This window comes from Periophthalmus magnuspinnatus, chromosome 9 (assembly GCF_009829125.3).
Source record: "Periophthalmus magnuspinnatus isolate fPerMag1 chromosome 9, fPerMag1.2.pri, whole genome shotgun sequence".
Classification (NCBI taxonomy): domain Eukaryota; kingdom Metazoa; phylum Chordata; class Actinopteri; order Gobiiformes; family Gobiidae; genus Periophthalmus; species Periophthalmus magnuspinnatus.
The window spans coordinates 9,334,298-9,349,577 of record NC_047134.1 but is presented as its reverse complement, the minus strand read 5'-3'; the positions used below and the strand labels follow the sequence as shown (position 1 = coordinate 9,349,577).

Sequence of the window (15,280 nt, the reverse complement as noted above, 5' to 3'; positions counted from 1 at the left end):
TCATGCATTAAGCATTTGTAGTCCATGCAGGCGGCCGCTGGCGGTGGAGAGCTGCTGCGCTCGCCTTGCTCAAAAACTTCCCGTTACCGGCGCACAGGTTATGTCAGCGCAAGTCGGTGGCATCTTGGACACAAAACTAACCGGCATGCACCGCACACCGATCGACGGCGATAGTATCTGCGCCCGCCTCATCTCAAACAAGCCTTTTATCTCACTCCGAGCCGCGTTGCAGCTCCTCGGCTGATGAAGAGAAGAGTGAACTGAATTAAAAGTAACGTGCCACATTTTATTGTCAGTAACGGTAACGGCGTTAGGACGCTGGGAAAAGTAATTAGCTAGATTACTCCGTTAGTGAAAAAGTAACGCAGTTAGTAACGCCGTTATAATGTAACTCCGTTATTCCCAACACTGCTGGCATCAAGCCCCATCAAAGCACCCATATTTATTACTGCTAAAATTAATGGAAATCTATTGGAGGTCAATGGGTGACTCCGACATTGATGCGGCCATTTGCCATTGTCCCCACGGTGACGTGGGGAAAGTCAGGAGCTTTCAAAACGTGTAATATTATCCGATATATTGCTAAAAATATTATTTTTATTTATTTTATTTTTTTGTGTTTTTTTTGTTTTTTTTAGGCCCAAGCACTGTAGTGGCTCGGGCCTAAAAAAATAAAATAAAATAAATAATATTTGTAAGGCAAGGCAAGTTTATTTGTATAGCACAATTCGTACACAAGGTTATTCAAAGTGCTTCACAGAATAGGAAAGACATTAAAATCACACAAATCAAAACATAAATAATCACAAATAATCATCATAAAATTAACATTAAAAGAGAAGAGTGCAGAATAAAAACCTTTCAGTCGTATGCACAGCTGAACAGAACCGTTTTGAGCCTGGATTTAAACATTGTCAAAATAGAGGCCTGTCTCACATCTTCAGGAAGACTGTTCCAAGTTTTAGCTGCATAAAACTGAAATGCTGATTCCCCATGTTTAGTCCTGACTCTGGGCACCAGCAGGAGGCCGGTCCCTGAAGTCCTCAAATTGCGAGATGGTTCATATAGCACTAACATGAGATATACTTTGGACCTAGGCCATGGAGAGACTTATACACAAGCAGAGCTGCTTTAAAGTCTATTCTTTGAGCTACAGGAAGCCAGTGCAGAGACCCGAGCACAGGACTTATGTGCTCATACTTCCTGGTTCTAGTCAGGACCCGAGCAGCAGCGTTCTGGATGTACTGCAGCTGTGTTAAGGCTCGTTTGGAGAGGCCAGTGAGCAGGCCGTTACAGTAGTCTAACCTACTGGAGACAAATGCATGGATAAGTCTCTCTAAGTCTGGCTTTGACAATATACCTTTGATTTTTGCAATGTTTTTTTAGGTGGTAAAAAGCTGCAAATGTTATTGATTTGATGTGGCTGTTAAAGTTCAAGTCTGAGTCCATTGTTACCCCTAGATTTCTAGCCTGATTTGAAGGTTTTAGAGAGAGAGACTGGAGGTGACTGCTGACACTTTCTCTATGTTTCTGTGGGCCAAAAATGATGACTTCAGTCTTGTCTGAGTTTAGCAGAAGAAAGTTGTTTTGCATCCACACACTGATCTGCTGGGTGCAGTGGCAGAGTGAGTCCACTGGTCCATATTCACCTGCTGCTAGTGAGACATAGAGAGTGTCATCTGCATAGTTGTGGTAAGACACATTATTGCTGCGTATTAACTGGCCTAACGGCAGCATGTAGAGATTGAACAGCAGGGGTCCCAGGATTGAACCCTGGGGCACCCCACAGGTCAGGGACATTTTATCTGACATACATTTTCCAATTTCAACAAAGTACTCCCTGTTTTCTAAATAGGACTTGAACCAGTTTAGTGCCGTACCAGAGATGCCCACCCAGTCCCCTAGATCCCATGATCCACAGTGTCAAAAGCAGCACTCAGATCTAACAGGATCAAGTCTGAGACTTTGCCTGCATCAGTGTTCAGGCGGATGTCATTTGTCACCTTGATAAGAGCAGTCTCAGTGCTGTGGTGGGGTCTAAAACCTGATTGGAAGACATCAAAGGAGTTGTTCATTTCGAGGAAGTTAATAAGCTGTTGGTAAACAACTTTTTCAAGGACTTTGCCTAAAAATAGCAGATTTGAGATCGGTCGATAATTGTTCAATATTGTGGCATCAAGACTGCTCTTCTTTAGAAGAGGCTTGATAACCGCAGTTTTCAAAGCGCTTGGGAATGTTCCAGATTGAAGTGACATATTAACTATGAGAGTGAGTGGTGACAGCAAACTGTTGAGCACAAGCTTTAGAAATTTAGTGGGTAACACATCGAGGCAGCATGTAGATGAACTCAGACTGGTGACAATCTCTTGGACAGCTTTGTCAGTTACAGGTGCAAAGTGAGTCAGCTCTAAGTGTCTAGGTGGGTGCTGGGTAGTTATTTGCGTTGTGGAATTTATGGCATTTTTAATGCCCTGAACCTTGTCATTAAAGAGCACTGCAAACTCCTTGCACTTAGATGTGGAAATTAGTTCTAACGGCAGTGGAGCTGGGGGGTTTGTTAATCTGTTTACTGTTGCAAACAGGACACGAGAGTTGTTACTACAACTTCCAATACCTTTGCCTTGTTCTACATAAACTGTGGTTGTACATGTGCATCTTTTCTCTGTAAATCTCATAATGAAATTGGAGCTTTGACTTGCGCCATTCCCGCTCGGCCCTCCGGCACTCCCTTTTCTGTGCCCTGACTGAGTCATCATTCCTCCATGGCGCTTTCTGCTTATCTTTAACCATTTTAACCTTCATTGGGGCAATGGTGTCCAGAACATTCAAAACACTCGAAGTTACAGAGTTCAACAAATCATCAACATTAGAACATGAGGCATTTTCAAAGTTTATCATTTCCATGAACAGTGCACCTGTGTTATCATTTATGTGTCTCCTTCGAACAACTGCAGGACCAGCCGCTGGTTTGGGAATAACAGACAGGTCAAAAAAGACACAGAAATGATCAGACAGAGCAACATCCACCACATTGACATTTGAAATATTTACTCCTTTTGTAATGAGCAGGTCCAGAGTGTGTGCTCTGTTGTGGGTGGGCTCGCTGACATGCTGAGTCAGACCAAAGGTTTCAAGGACAGAACTGAGCTCTTTAGCGTTTCTGTCAAACACATTATCCACATGTACATTAAAATCACCTGTAATGACTAAACCATCAAAGTCTGTGCATACGACTGAAAGCATCTCAGTAAAATCATCAATAAAACTCAGAAAGTGCTGGGGAGGTTTGTATATGACTAAGTAGAGTATGGAGGGGGATTGTTTTAGCTCCATTTTGAATGAAACATACTCAAAAGATGAAAACATCCCAAATGACAATCTGTGAGTAACTAAATTATCTCTAAAAAATGCACACACTCCTCCACCCTTTTTGTTTACTCATGTTTCAGATTCAAATTTGAAGTTGGGTGGAGTTGATTCCACTAGAACTGCATTACCTGTGTTTTTGTCAAGCCACGTTTCGGTTATAAACATAAAGTCAAGACTAAAAGAAGAAATAAAATCATTAATAATTAAAAAGGACTTGTTACATAAAGATCTGACATTGAGCACAGCAAGTTTCAGATTAGTTTCAGTAGGACTGGATGTTATCGTCTTACAGGGAATGTAAACTAAATGTCTCTGATTGGACAGTTTAACTGTCCTTCTGTTAATCAGTCTACGTAGTGTAACTGTAGATATAGCTCCATCACAGGACCTCAGCATGATATTATTTTTATCATGACTGTATGTCCTGAGACAGCAGAGGCCCTGTGTGTCCTAGCTCTTGTTGATAACAGCTCTGGGGGAAGGCAGGGAAGGGCGAGCAGGGGGGAGTTTGGGTGAGGGTGAGGGACCAGGTGAGGGCCGAGGAGGCGGAGCAGGGGGGAGTTTGGGTGAAAGACGAGGGGGGATAGGTGGGTACGGGGAAGAGTTCAGCATAGTTGATGCCAGAACTCTCGATCGCTCTATATTAGGTGTGAGGGGAGCCATCTTAATTCCTGATCTGATGAGAATTTCTAGATAGTGGGGAAGGGCCATAGGTGAAGGTGGGGAGGAAAAGGAGAGTGAGGAGTCCCTAGATGGAGTAGATGTAGCAAAGGGGACCCAGGGCTGGTCTGTGGGCAGGGGAGGTGATGTGGGTGCTGCTGCGACTGAAACCTCTGCTGGGGCTGTCACAGACAGGTTCAAGGTCTGTGATGTGGGCCCTGAGGGAAATGAAGCTGGAGATGCATCCTTCACTTTTGAATCCTTCGCTGGGGGAGATGGTTGTGCTGCTGGTGGTGAGTCTTTCGCTGGGGGAGGTGGTGGTTGTAGTTGTGGTGCTGCTGGTGGTGCTGACACATTGGCTCGGTCTCTGGTTGGTGCAGCAGGAATGCTTCTCTCATTCCTCTTTTCTCTCACTGGCCAGGACCCTGTCCAGGCCGGTGCCTCAGAGCGTGGAGGAGGTTATCCGTCAACACTCTCACTCCACCTCTGCTCAGGTGCGGGCCATTTCCCTTGAACAGGTCCTCTCGTTTCCAAAATAGATCAAAGTTCTCAATGTAGTTCAGTCCTCTGGCTGCACATTCGTTGAACAGCCATGTGTTGAGCTGAAGCAGCTGGGTAAATTTGTTCATCTTCCTTCTGTCTATGGTAGGAAGAGGTCCACTGATGAAAGTCTTAACCTCCACTTTATCAAGCTCCTCAAATAATTCATTAAAATGCTTTTTCAAGATTTCAGTCTGATTCATTCTGGTGTCAACTGCACCCACGTGCACAATCAGCTGTTTAGCTCCTTGGTATGTTGACAAAACTTTTGGGAGGAGTTTTGTAATCTCAGAGACAGTGTGACTGGGGTACGAGCAAGTTTGGATTCCTCTGTGAGTCACATCTCTGATAGCCCCGTCTCCTAGCAGCAGCGTATCTCTGACCTTGACGTTTGGCACAGACCGCCTGTCTGCCGCCGCTCTTTTGCCAACTTCATTGCTCTTGTTTTGCGACAAAAATCTATTTTCCGTTTGTATATTAACATCAACATCAGTCTGTGACAGTGGTAAAAATCTGTTTGTAAGTTGTATTTTGAGTGATGTAACTATATTAGCATTGCCTCTTATCACGTTGGCTTGAAAAAGACACCGTATCACTAAGGTTTAAGTTGAAAATAGCAGTTTTTTCACTCTCTTCTCTGAAAGTAACTGTAGGCTGCTTACTGCTGGAAGTCACAGGGAGGGTTCGGTGAAGTCCTTTTTCAGATTCTAAAACAAATATCCGTGCTTGTAGCTCAATAATTTGTTGTTGATAGCTCCGACAGCGTTCGCAGAAAGAATTTCTTTTGTTTCTTCTTCCGGACATGTTGGTGGCTCGTCAAAAAATTTGTTAAAAATATAAAAATGGTTTAAAAATCTTGATTTACTTAAGAGAAAATCATAACTAAACAAATCTCCCAGCAATGGAAGAGGTAAAATGATTAAAAAAGCAAAGTAAGGAGGAAGCAGCAGGAGCAAGCAAGGTTTGCGTCTGCACTCTTCAGAAGCAGGAAGACAAAAAAAGTAGTAGTCTGTTTTGCTTCACACACAACTTTGTGTGCACTGCCACCCCCTGCCCTGACTCCAGTATCCTAGCAACCCATGCCATAGGCATGGGATATCCATATTTGTTCTTGCTAGCATGCCAGCATGAAGTGAAGCGCTTATGTCCCCAAACACACTCCTGTAACGTCAGCAAATTCAGCATTTTTGCTGACGTCACATTTTCATCAACTCCTCTGAGGGGGCTTCACCAACAGGGCTGAAAATCACTGTACATCATCTAGACAAGTGGGACATCAAGTTTTCAAATTTATTATGACACCTATCATGGTTTGCGTGCGGCAAGGTCGCAAAATTTCATTGGAATTTTTCTAATTTTCAGATGTCAAAATTTGCTCCCGTTTGCGCATGTGACGTCCGATTTTGCTCAAATTCGAATCAGCTGTAAAACTTTCTTGCTTAAACCTACTCATTGTGAAAGAAACAAAATTGATGTGATAGCGCCCCTACAGAATAACAAATATATTTGTATGGAAGGCAGAAAATTTTGTTTTCTGAAATGTTACCAAATTTGAAACAAAATTCCATTTGGTCATCCCAATCAAAAAAGTCAATCAGAACTATGTTGTTTTTTGCACATTGTTGCCATGGCAATGCGTCAATGTGCCCATGTTATCATAATGGGAGTGATCCCAAATTTTCCCATTAATCAGAAAAATATTAGTTTCATGGAATATTATAATATTATCCTAATGAGAAAATGTTTTAATGATGAACATAAAATTTGGCACAGTGATTCTTTAGGTTGTCCCCATGAAAAAAGTCTGGGGGGCCAAGTTTGTATTTTGCACGGTGTTGCCATGGCGATGCCTGGAAAAACCCATATTTTTGCATTTTGTGCATCAGCGCTTCCAATGTCTTTTGACTTTGTTTGGTGACAAGTGCAGCCCAACGTTGCAATAAAACAGAGGCAAGTGGCGCACACACCTACAGGGAGTGCCGGGTCGGCCCAGCCCGCGAGGACCGTTCAATGCCGCTTGCGACTTTAATTAGGCCTATTGCTTCCTCAACAATGAGTGCATGGGCAAAGCAGTTGCAGTCTGTTGCAGTCTGTTTTCACTTTCAATTTCGTGCCCCCAGTCGCCCCCTACCCTGACTCCTGTATCCTAGCAAATATGCATATCTATATATGCATATTTGTTCTTGCTAGCATGTCAGCATTGTACCCACGGTGACATGGGGAAAGTCGACAGCTTTCAAAAAATGTATAATATGTCATTGTAATGTTATCGGACATATTGTTTTTGCTAAAAAAATATTATTTTAATTATTTTATTATTTCCACCCATGCACTCATCATTGTAGTCTGTCCTGACTCCTGTATCCTAGCAACCCATGCCATAGCCTCCTGAGACCCGAGCTTTTGTCTGGTGTGCATTTTATATTTCTTATTGTTATTTGGGATAAGTAGGATCTAATAAATATAATACCTAAAGTGTGATTTTGTACAGGAAGTAGTTTTTGCAAAAAAACATGTCCTTGTATGAGGACAGTGGGTCTATCATAACCTTTACAATCATTCTTTGCTCTTTGAGGCCAGAAGGTCCTAATTAGTTTAAATTCAAAATTTCAGCTTAATACTATATGTAGTTCTCTCAAAAATGAATGTCCTCATACGAGTACAGTGGGTCGACCTTACTATATGACACAAATAAACTCCATTGGTCAAAAAAGTATACAACAGTTTATTTGAAAAAGTAAACATCAAATGTATACATAAAATGTAAACAGCTCTTTTTTACAAGCCTGAAACATGGCTTTACAGAAATTAAATTGGAAAGTACTGTGTAAACAGTTTATTTCAAGCCCTAAACATGGCTGAATAAATTAATAAATAAATGTGTTTGGGTTTTTTGTAACGGTAATAGTCCAAAAACAATAGAATTCCTTTGAACTGTGGCTAGCTCCTCTCTCTGTCTGTCTGCCTGTTCGGAAAAGACCTATTGGCCAGTGTGAAATGCTGCAAAGCAGTTGCGTTCACTTTGCAAGCACAGGTACACATTGCATGTTATGCATCGCACACGGGATTTTCCAGTGCAGTCTTGTGCTCTGCAACGCATGGGGCTTTTCAAGGCTACCATCTCCGGGAGATGAGCAGCGCTGAAACGGACTGAGAGGTGGGGGATTGGAACAACCCGAGATTTTTTGCCTGGTGGTGGAAGGTGCCTGTTATCATTCTCTTCTTCTGCGACATGAGCTTTTTCACAAAGAGCATCACATTTGCTGAGGAAAACCTCAGCCACTACCATGCGAAACTCAAGAAACTTCATGATGGCTTTCTTTGGGGTGCCATTTTCCTGGTTATCTCTGCGATACAACAGCCAGCTGTTTACAAGATCAAGATCTGTGAAGTGCATCATCATGCGAATAGTCCACTTCTTCATCCGCACACACATTCGGTAGTAGCTCACCATCCTATCTGACATGTCAACTCCTCCCATCTTTGAGTTGTACTCTTGCACAATGTTTGGTCGTGTGATGGTCACATACTTTTTTCCTTCCTGGACCACCGCTCACAAGTGTCTTCTGGCTGCTCTGAGTGAACAGTGGAGAGTATCACAACTGGCTTGTTGTCATACCACTTGACCACACATAGTTTCCCATCTGCCCTGGTTACTGTGGTGAAGGCACCTCTTCCTTGGTGTTTCAGGGTTTTGTCATCAGGTAACTTTTTCATTGCTTGTTTGACTCATTTATCTCATCCTTCAGCATATGGTCAACAGCAGATATGGTGGTAAAGAAGCGATCACAATACACTTTTGTGCCAGCAGTGAGGGTTTCAGACAGATGTTTGATGACCAGTATTCCTAGACCCAATCCATCTGAGTTCTGAACCTTCAAAGCCAGTGTCTTTGAACCTTGATAGACTTCAAAGTCTAGCACGAGTCCATCCACGGATGCCAGTACAAAGTTCTTCATTCCCACTGGATTTGGCTTTAGTGGCACCTATTGTCTGAATGGACAGGCCCCAGTAAAAGGGATCATCTGCTCGTCTATTGAGACGCATTCTGGATGAGCCTGAAGGCGGCAGCCGGCAAGTATGCGGTCCATATAAGGCCTCACCTTCCAAAATTTGTCGATTTTCCTCTCGTCTTCTGAAACATCATCATCAATGACTACTTTCAGATGGCTCTGCAGTTTGAAGAAGCGATCACGTGACATTGTGTCACTAATGGCAGGGATTCGTAGGCCATTGGCCCAATACATCCTTGTTTGTGGATAAGGCACGCAAGACATCAAGATTGCTGCTCCAAAAAAGTGATAAATCTAATCAACTGAAGTTTTGAGAGATCTCCCACTGTTAGCCAGGGACATGGCATTTGTACAGTCAGCAATGAGTTTCATCAACTCCAAGTCAATGTATTGCTCCACATAATCCATTGGCTGCCAACTTGATCACTCATCTTTCAGGTCATCATCTGTGCACTTGTGGATGATGTGGCTGACTCTCATTCTCAGAGTCGCTATCTTCAGCTGCATCAGGTGGTTGTGTATTCTTCATCTGAATCATCTCCTGATGAATCAGGTGGTGAAGAATCAGGTTGATCATCCATGAGATCAACATTTTGTGGAATGACTTGAAACAAAGTAGGATGATAATCTTCCTCATCTGAAAAGTCCTCTACCTCAGAGTTGTCTGCAATTGCCATGAGCAATTGTTCTGCTCTTGACAATGAAAGTTTCCCAGCAATGTGAAAAAATAACATCAAAATCTACAGTATATCAAAGACACATGGCTATCATAGAGGCAAGCTGTATCGTTTAGTTTTTTAGTGTACTATTTACAACTGTAAACCACATGACTAAGCAAATATATGGTTGAATATATGATATGATATGAAAATAGCTATTTACAACTGTAAACTCATCTAAATCTTCCAAAGTTAACTAATAACATGGTAGAACCAATAGCGGTACATAGTCCCAGTGTCCTCAAATGAGTGCTTCACTTTTACTGACGTCCTAGCCTGCTACTACTACTAAAATGTGTCAAATTTTAAACTCCATATGAAGCTAGAGACATTATTGTACATAAATACATTGGTTTCTTTCATAAAATTTGCATAGAATTTTTACCTGGGTCATTTTTCTTCCAAGAACTCTTGTAGAAGTCTTTTGCTGAAATTACCGCCATTGGTTTCCTACTGACATTGGTGTAATTCTGTAATATCACCACAAGATGGCGGGGGCAGCTCCTCCAAATGTGGCCAACAGGTCAAAGATTTAAAAAATTGAGTATCATTGTGCCAAGAGGCAAACATGTAATGTCCTCGTATGAGGTCGCAGGGGCTCAGGAGGATAGGATATGCATATTTGTTCTTGCTAGAATGTCAGCGTCAACATTGAGTCAATGGGCGACTTTTGAACTAATATGAAATGATATGTGCTCTTTACTCCCTCTGGTGGCTGTGTGCAGATCATGTCGAAGGGTAAAATTGTGAAGTACGGCTCGATGCCATTTGGCGAGAAGCTGGAGAACAGGCACACACTGAACTTCCAAGTGACTGCGGAGATGGTGCCCTCTATCAGGCTCCTAGTTTACTACATGCCATACGGAGAGCAGACCACAGAGCTGGTGGCTGACGCAGTGTGGCTCAACATACAGGGGGAGTGTGTTAATGGACTGCAGGTACTGAAGCCGTAGTCAACCAGGAGGACTGAACTGAGATAAATGTAAAGCTATCAAGAATACCCATAAACCAAGACTAAACAAGGTCTTAAACATAACTAAACTCAGGAATATGTCAGATTAAGTTTATGCATAACAAAAGCAGGTATTTACAATGCATTTTGAAGTTAATCAGGACTAAACCAAGACTAAACTGGCACTAAGAAAGAGGTGAAATAGGAGAAAACTTCACTAGGACTAAATTGGGACTAAAGAGGGATTTAGCTTGGACTACATAAAACCAGGTATTTACAACATTCTTCATCAGAACTCAACCAAGACTAAGGATGTGCACTTACACACAGACCACATCAAAACTAGGACTAAACTGGGACCCAAAACTAAACCTTGACTAGATTAGGACAAAATCAAGACTAGAACAGAACAGGACTAATCTGACTCTACATCAGAAAACTGAGCTGAAGCCAAGACCAATTATTGATAAGTGTGAACGCAACTTTAAGAAAAACTGAACCAGTTATAAACAAGGACTAAACCAAGTCAATAATATTGTGAAGAGGCTAAAGAAGAAGAAGTGTATGTGGAGAGTCAGGATGCGGTTGTTATGTGTGTGATGTTTGCAGACGGAGATGAAGACCCAAACAACAGACTACAAACCTCAGCAGAACCTGGAGATGCAGGTAAAGGTCAATCAGGACGGGCATATCGCCATGGTAGCAGTGGACAAGGCCATCTATTCCCTACTCCCCAACTACAAGGATCCTGTCAAAAGGGTAAGGCGACCTGTAAATGTTTACAATGTGTTGGGGAGGTTTAGAAATGTTTCATATGGGACTTCCGGTCTGACGGGCGAAGTGATGGCAGCATAGAGAATTCTCTCCCGACTGCAAATCCATAGATATACCCAAAGACTAACTCGAAACTGAAAAGTTTTTTCGATCAACAAACGGTGGGTAAAATAAATAAGACAGAATGCCCAAAAAAAGTAAGAAAAGTACTTCACAAATGACGGAACGCGGTGAGGAAGAGGACGAGGCATTATCTCAAGCTAGTAGCAATAGCAACGTGGAGGACGACGAAGCGAAAGTCAAAGACAGAGACGATAAAGGCAAAGTTGACTTAATCTTGAAAGAGCTTCGTGATTTTAGGAAGGAGAACAAGAAGCAGTTAGATGCAATGAGAGAAGAAATGATTGATATTGGCAAAAGGATGGATGAAGCAGAAGAACGAATAGTGGCTGCAGAGACGCACATCCAGTCGTCAGAGGAGATGCTAATCGAACTAGCGAAACTCCAAACTCAAATTGAAGCTAAACTACTGGATTTAGAGGGGCGTTCTAGGCGTGAGAATATCAGAATATACGGGGTGATTGAAGGGGCTGAAGACGGAGCAGCATCTGTGATTAACTTTGTTGAGACTTTACTCGCAAACGGCTTGGGTCTGCCTTCACCCGCTGCGCTCGGCATTGAGAGGGCGCATCGCACACTCGGAGCGAGGCCGCCCACCGGAGCCGCGCCACGGTCCTTCGTGGTCAGGTTCGCAAGTTATCGGATGAAGGAGGATATTCTACGGCGGGCGTGGCGGGCAAGGGGGTTTGATTTTCAAGGTAAAAAGATCTATTTGGATAATGACTATGCCCCAGAAGTACAACGTAAACGTAAAGAGTACACAGCAGCAAAGGCGGCACTCCGGGAAAATAACATCCGATTCCAGACGCCCTTCCCGGCTAAACTGAGAGTGCACTACAGCGGAGGAACGGTCACATATAACTCGGCTCAGGAGGCAACGGAGGACATGGTGAAGAGAGGAATGACGGTTAACGTGGTCAAAACCCCCGTTTCGCTTTTGAAGCAAATAAAGCAGCGAATGTGGCAGACGGAGAGTGGAAAGAAAGGCCATGCAGCACAGATGCCAGGATTCAAGGAGAAACTCCAGGCATTTCGACGTCAGGATGACACGCCCTAAGGTTGTTATTTGGTTGGAATTGCAGACAAAGTAAGATAAGGCTTCACACAGCTATGCAACTAGGTTTTGATCTTGCACTGATAATTTTTCATTAGTTTTATATATTCCATGATATGGGCATGAGAATATCTTTGTAGTCGGGTCACACACAAAGTTAAAAGACCCTACAGACTCACGTAACAGCCTGCAGGCTGAAGAGGGCGCTCCTGCGCAAGAAGACGGAGTAGTCCTTCCCTACCCTACGGCCAACAAAGTGGCTCTATGTTTGGAAGTCAGTATGTTCTGTTTTTGTTCTTCAACATCTGTTCTGATGTTTGTTACTAGTTTTGTTCTGTTATTAGTGGTGTACATGTTTCATTTACAGGAGGAAATTTACTTGGGAAATATCTATGCAGAGTACTGGGATAATTAAAGTAGCAACCTACAATGTTAATGGTTTGGGAAATCCAATTAAAAGGAGTAAAATTATGACTAAATTGAAAAAAGAGGGAATAGAGCTGGCCCTACTTCAAGAAACTCATTTACCGAAATCAGAACATGAAAAACTTAAAAAATGGAAATTTAAACAATTTTCAGCTTCATGTTCCCAATGCTCAAAGAGAGGGGTAGTAACCTTGATTTCTAATAAATTAAACTTTGAGTGTATTCAAGAGAAAAGAGATAATGAGGGGAGGTATGTACTGGTTAAAGGTTATTTACAGGGGGTTCTAATTACGACCATAAATGTATATGCCCCCCCAGGATCTGAATGGAAGTTTTATAAACATATTTTTGAACTAATTAGCTTAGAGACAGAAGGCATTTTGATTTTGGGAGGTGATTTGAACATACGACTTAACCCTTTCTTGGACTCATCCAATCCTCAGACACAGGGAGAGAGCAAAACAACTAAAAGTTTCAAACTGACAATGAAAGACTTGGGACTTCTGGACGTTTGGCGAGAATCTAACCCAACGCAGAGGGATTATACCTTCTTCTCCCACCCCCATAATTTGTATTCTAGACTGGATTATTTCCTTATATTTAAAAATGATTTGCACAGAGTGGTTGATTGTAAAATAGGCGTTATGGATATATCAGATCACACTCCAGTGTATATGGACATTACCTTAAGTGGGGGAAGAAGAGATACAACCTGGAGGTTGAATACAAGTATTTTGCATTTAATGAGGGAACAAGTTAGAGAAGACATCCAAAATTATTTGGCCGAAAATGGAAATGAGGAAGTTATGCCTACAATTGTATGGGATGCATTGAAAGCGGTCATAAGGGGGAAAATTATTGGATACAGCTCAAACTTAAAAAAGAAAAGAAATCAACATTTAACAACTCTACAAACGCAATTAAAAGCTTTGGAAAATGCACATAAAACGAATTTAAATCCGAGCGTGAAAATCGAAATAGATAAAACAAAGAATGAAATTAATGAAATTCTTTCAAGTGAAATAAGGAAAAAGATGACTTTCATGAGACAACGATATTATGAATCGGGGGGAAAATCTGCAAAGTTATTGGCTTTCAAATTAAAAAAACAACAATTGGACAATACAATTCATAAAATAAAAGATCCCCAAACAGATACTATAGTCTCTAAATTGGAAGATATCCAACAAGCATTCTTGATATTCTATAAACAATTATACACTCAACCGATGGTGGATGGTGGTCTCATAATGGCTTTTTTGGATGCAATTAAACTACCAAAAGTAAACGAAGAACAAAATAAAAACTTAATCTCAGAAATTACTGAACTTGAAATAAAAAAAGCCATTTCTGATTGTAAAACTAATAAAGCTCCAGGACCGGACGGCTTTCCCACTGAGTGGTATAAGGAGATGAAGGACCTACTGGTCCCGATTATGAAAACTTCATTTAATCACGTTCTGAAATTTGGCATAATGCCCCCATCCTGGAATGAGGCATCTATTTCTTTGATCGCAAAGGAGGGAAAGGATAAACTTGAGTGCGGAAGCTATCGCCCCATTAGTGTGCTTAATCAAGACTATAAAATATTTACACATATTATTTCTAAGAGACTAGAAAATATTTTACCCCAAATTGTTAGTGTGGACCAGACAGGTTTTATTAAGAAGAGACAGACACAAGATAACATTCGCCGAACTTTACACATTATAGACCAGGTAGTTAAAACTCAGGAAAAAATGTTACTTATAAGTCTTGATGCTGAAAAGGCATTTGATCGGGTTAATTGGGAATTTTTGTACAAAATTTTGGGAAAATTTGAATTCCATCAGTCATTTATAAAGATGATCCAAGCGTTATATAAATGTCCAAAAGCGAGAATTAAAGTAAATGGAGCCCTCTCCAAATCTTTTAACCTAGAGAGGGGAAATAGACAGGGATGTCCAAGCAGTCCGTTGTGCTTTGCCATTTTTATTGAGGCGTTGAGTCGGGGTATAGCTCAGAATAATAACATTACCGGGGTGGGGATGTTTGGCCAAGAACACAAAATCTCTTTATTTGCAGACGATGTGCTGATATATTTGACAAATCCAGACTCATCCTTTCCAAGTCTTCTTTCTTACCTGGATACTTTTAGTTCATTATCGGGGTACAAATTGAATATTTCTAAAACACAGTTACTTAGTTTCAATTACACACCTACTCAGTCACTAACTTCTAAAATTCCGTTAAACTGGGAATTGGAACATATAGAATATCTTGGAGTGAATGTCCCAAAGGATTTATCCAAATTGTATGACGTGAATTTGAAGCCCTTATGCCAGAAAATTAAAAGTGATATAAGAAGATGGGATATGATACCAATACTTAGTTTTGAATCCCGAATTGAAACTGTCAAAATGAACATTCTACCTAGGATGTTGTATCTGTTTCAAACACTTCCGATCCAAATTAGTGATGAACAATTCAACAAGTGGGATAAATTAATCTCCAGGTTTATTTGGCAGGGGAGGAGGCCTAGACAAAGACTAAAGACACTACAGTTGGCTAAGGAGAAAGGGGGCCTTGCTTTACCCTGTCTGAAGGACTATTACACATCAGCCCAAATGAGAACCCTGTTGTGTTGGTGTAATACAGATTATGAAGCCAGGTG

The 15,280-nt window shown here is 41.6% G+C and overlaps 1 protein-coding gene across 1 annotated transcript in view; it reads left to right on the top strand.

Moving 5' to 3' along the window:
- The window catches only part of c5 (complement component 5), a 102,864-nt gene that overhangs the window by 18,033 nt on the left and 69,551 nt on the right, over positions 1–15,280 (top strand). Inside the window, exons 13-14 of the mRNA XM_055224404.1 lie at positions 10,027–10,239; positions 10,863–11,012. Coding sequence (XP_055080379.1) covers positions 10,027–10,239; positions 10,863–11,012 — 363 coding nt within the window. The remainder of the gene's footprint in view (positions 1–10,026; positions 10,240–10,862; positions 11,013–15,280) is intronic.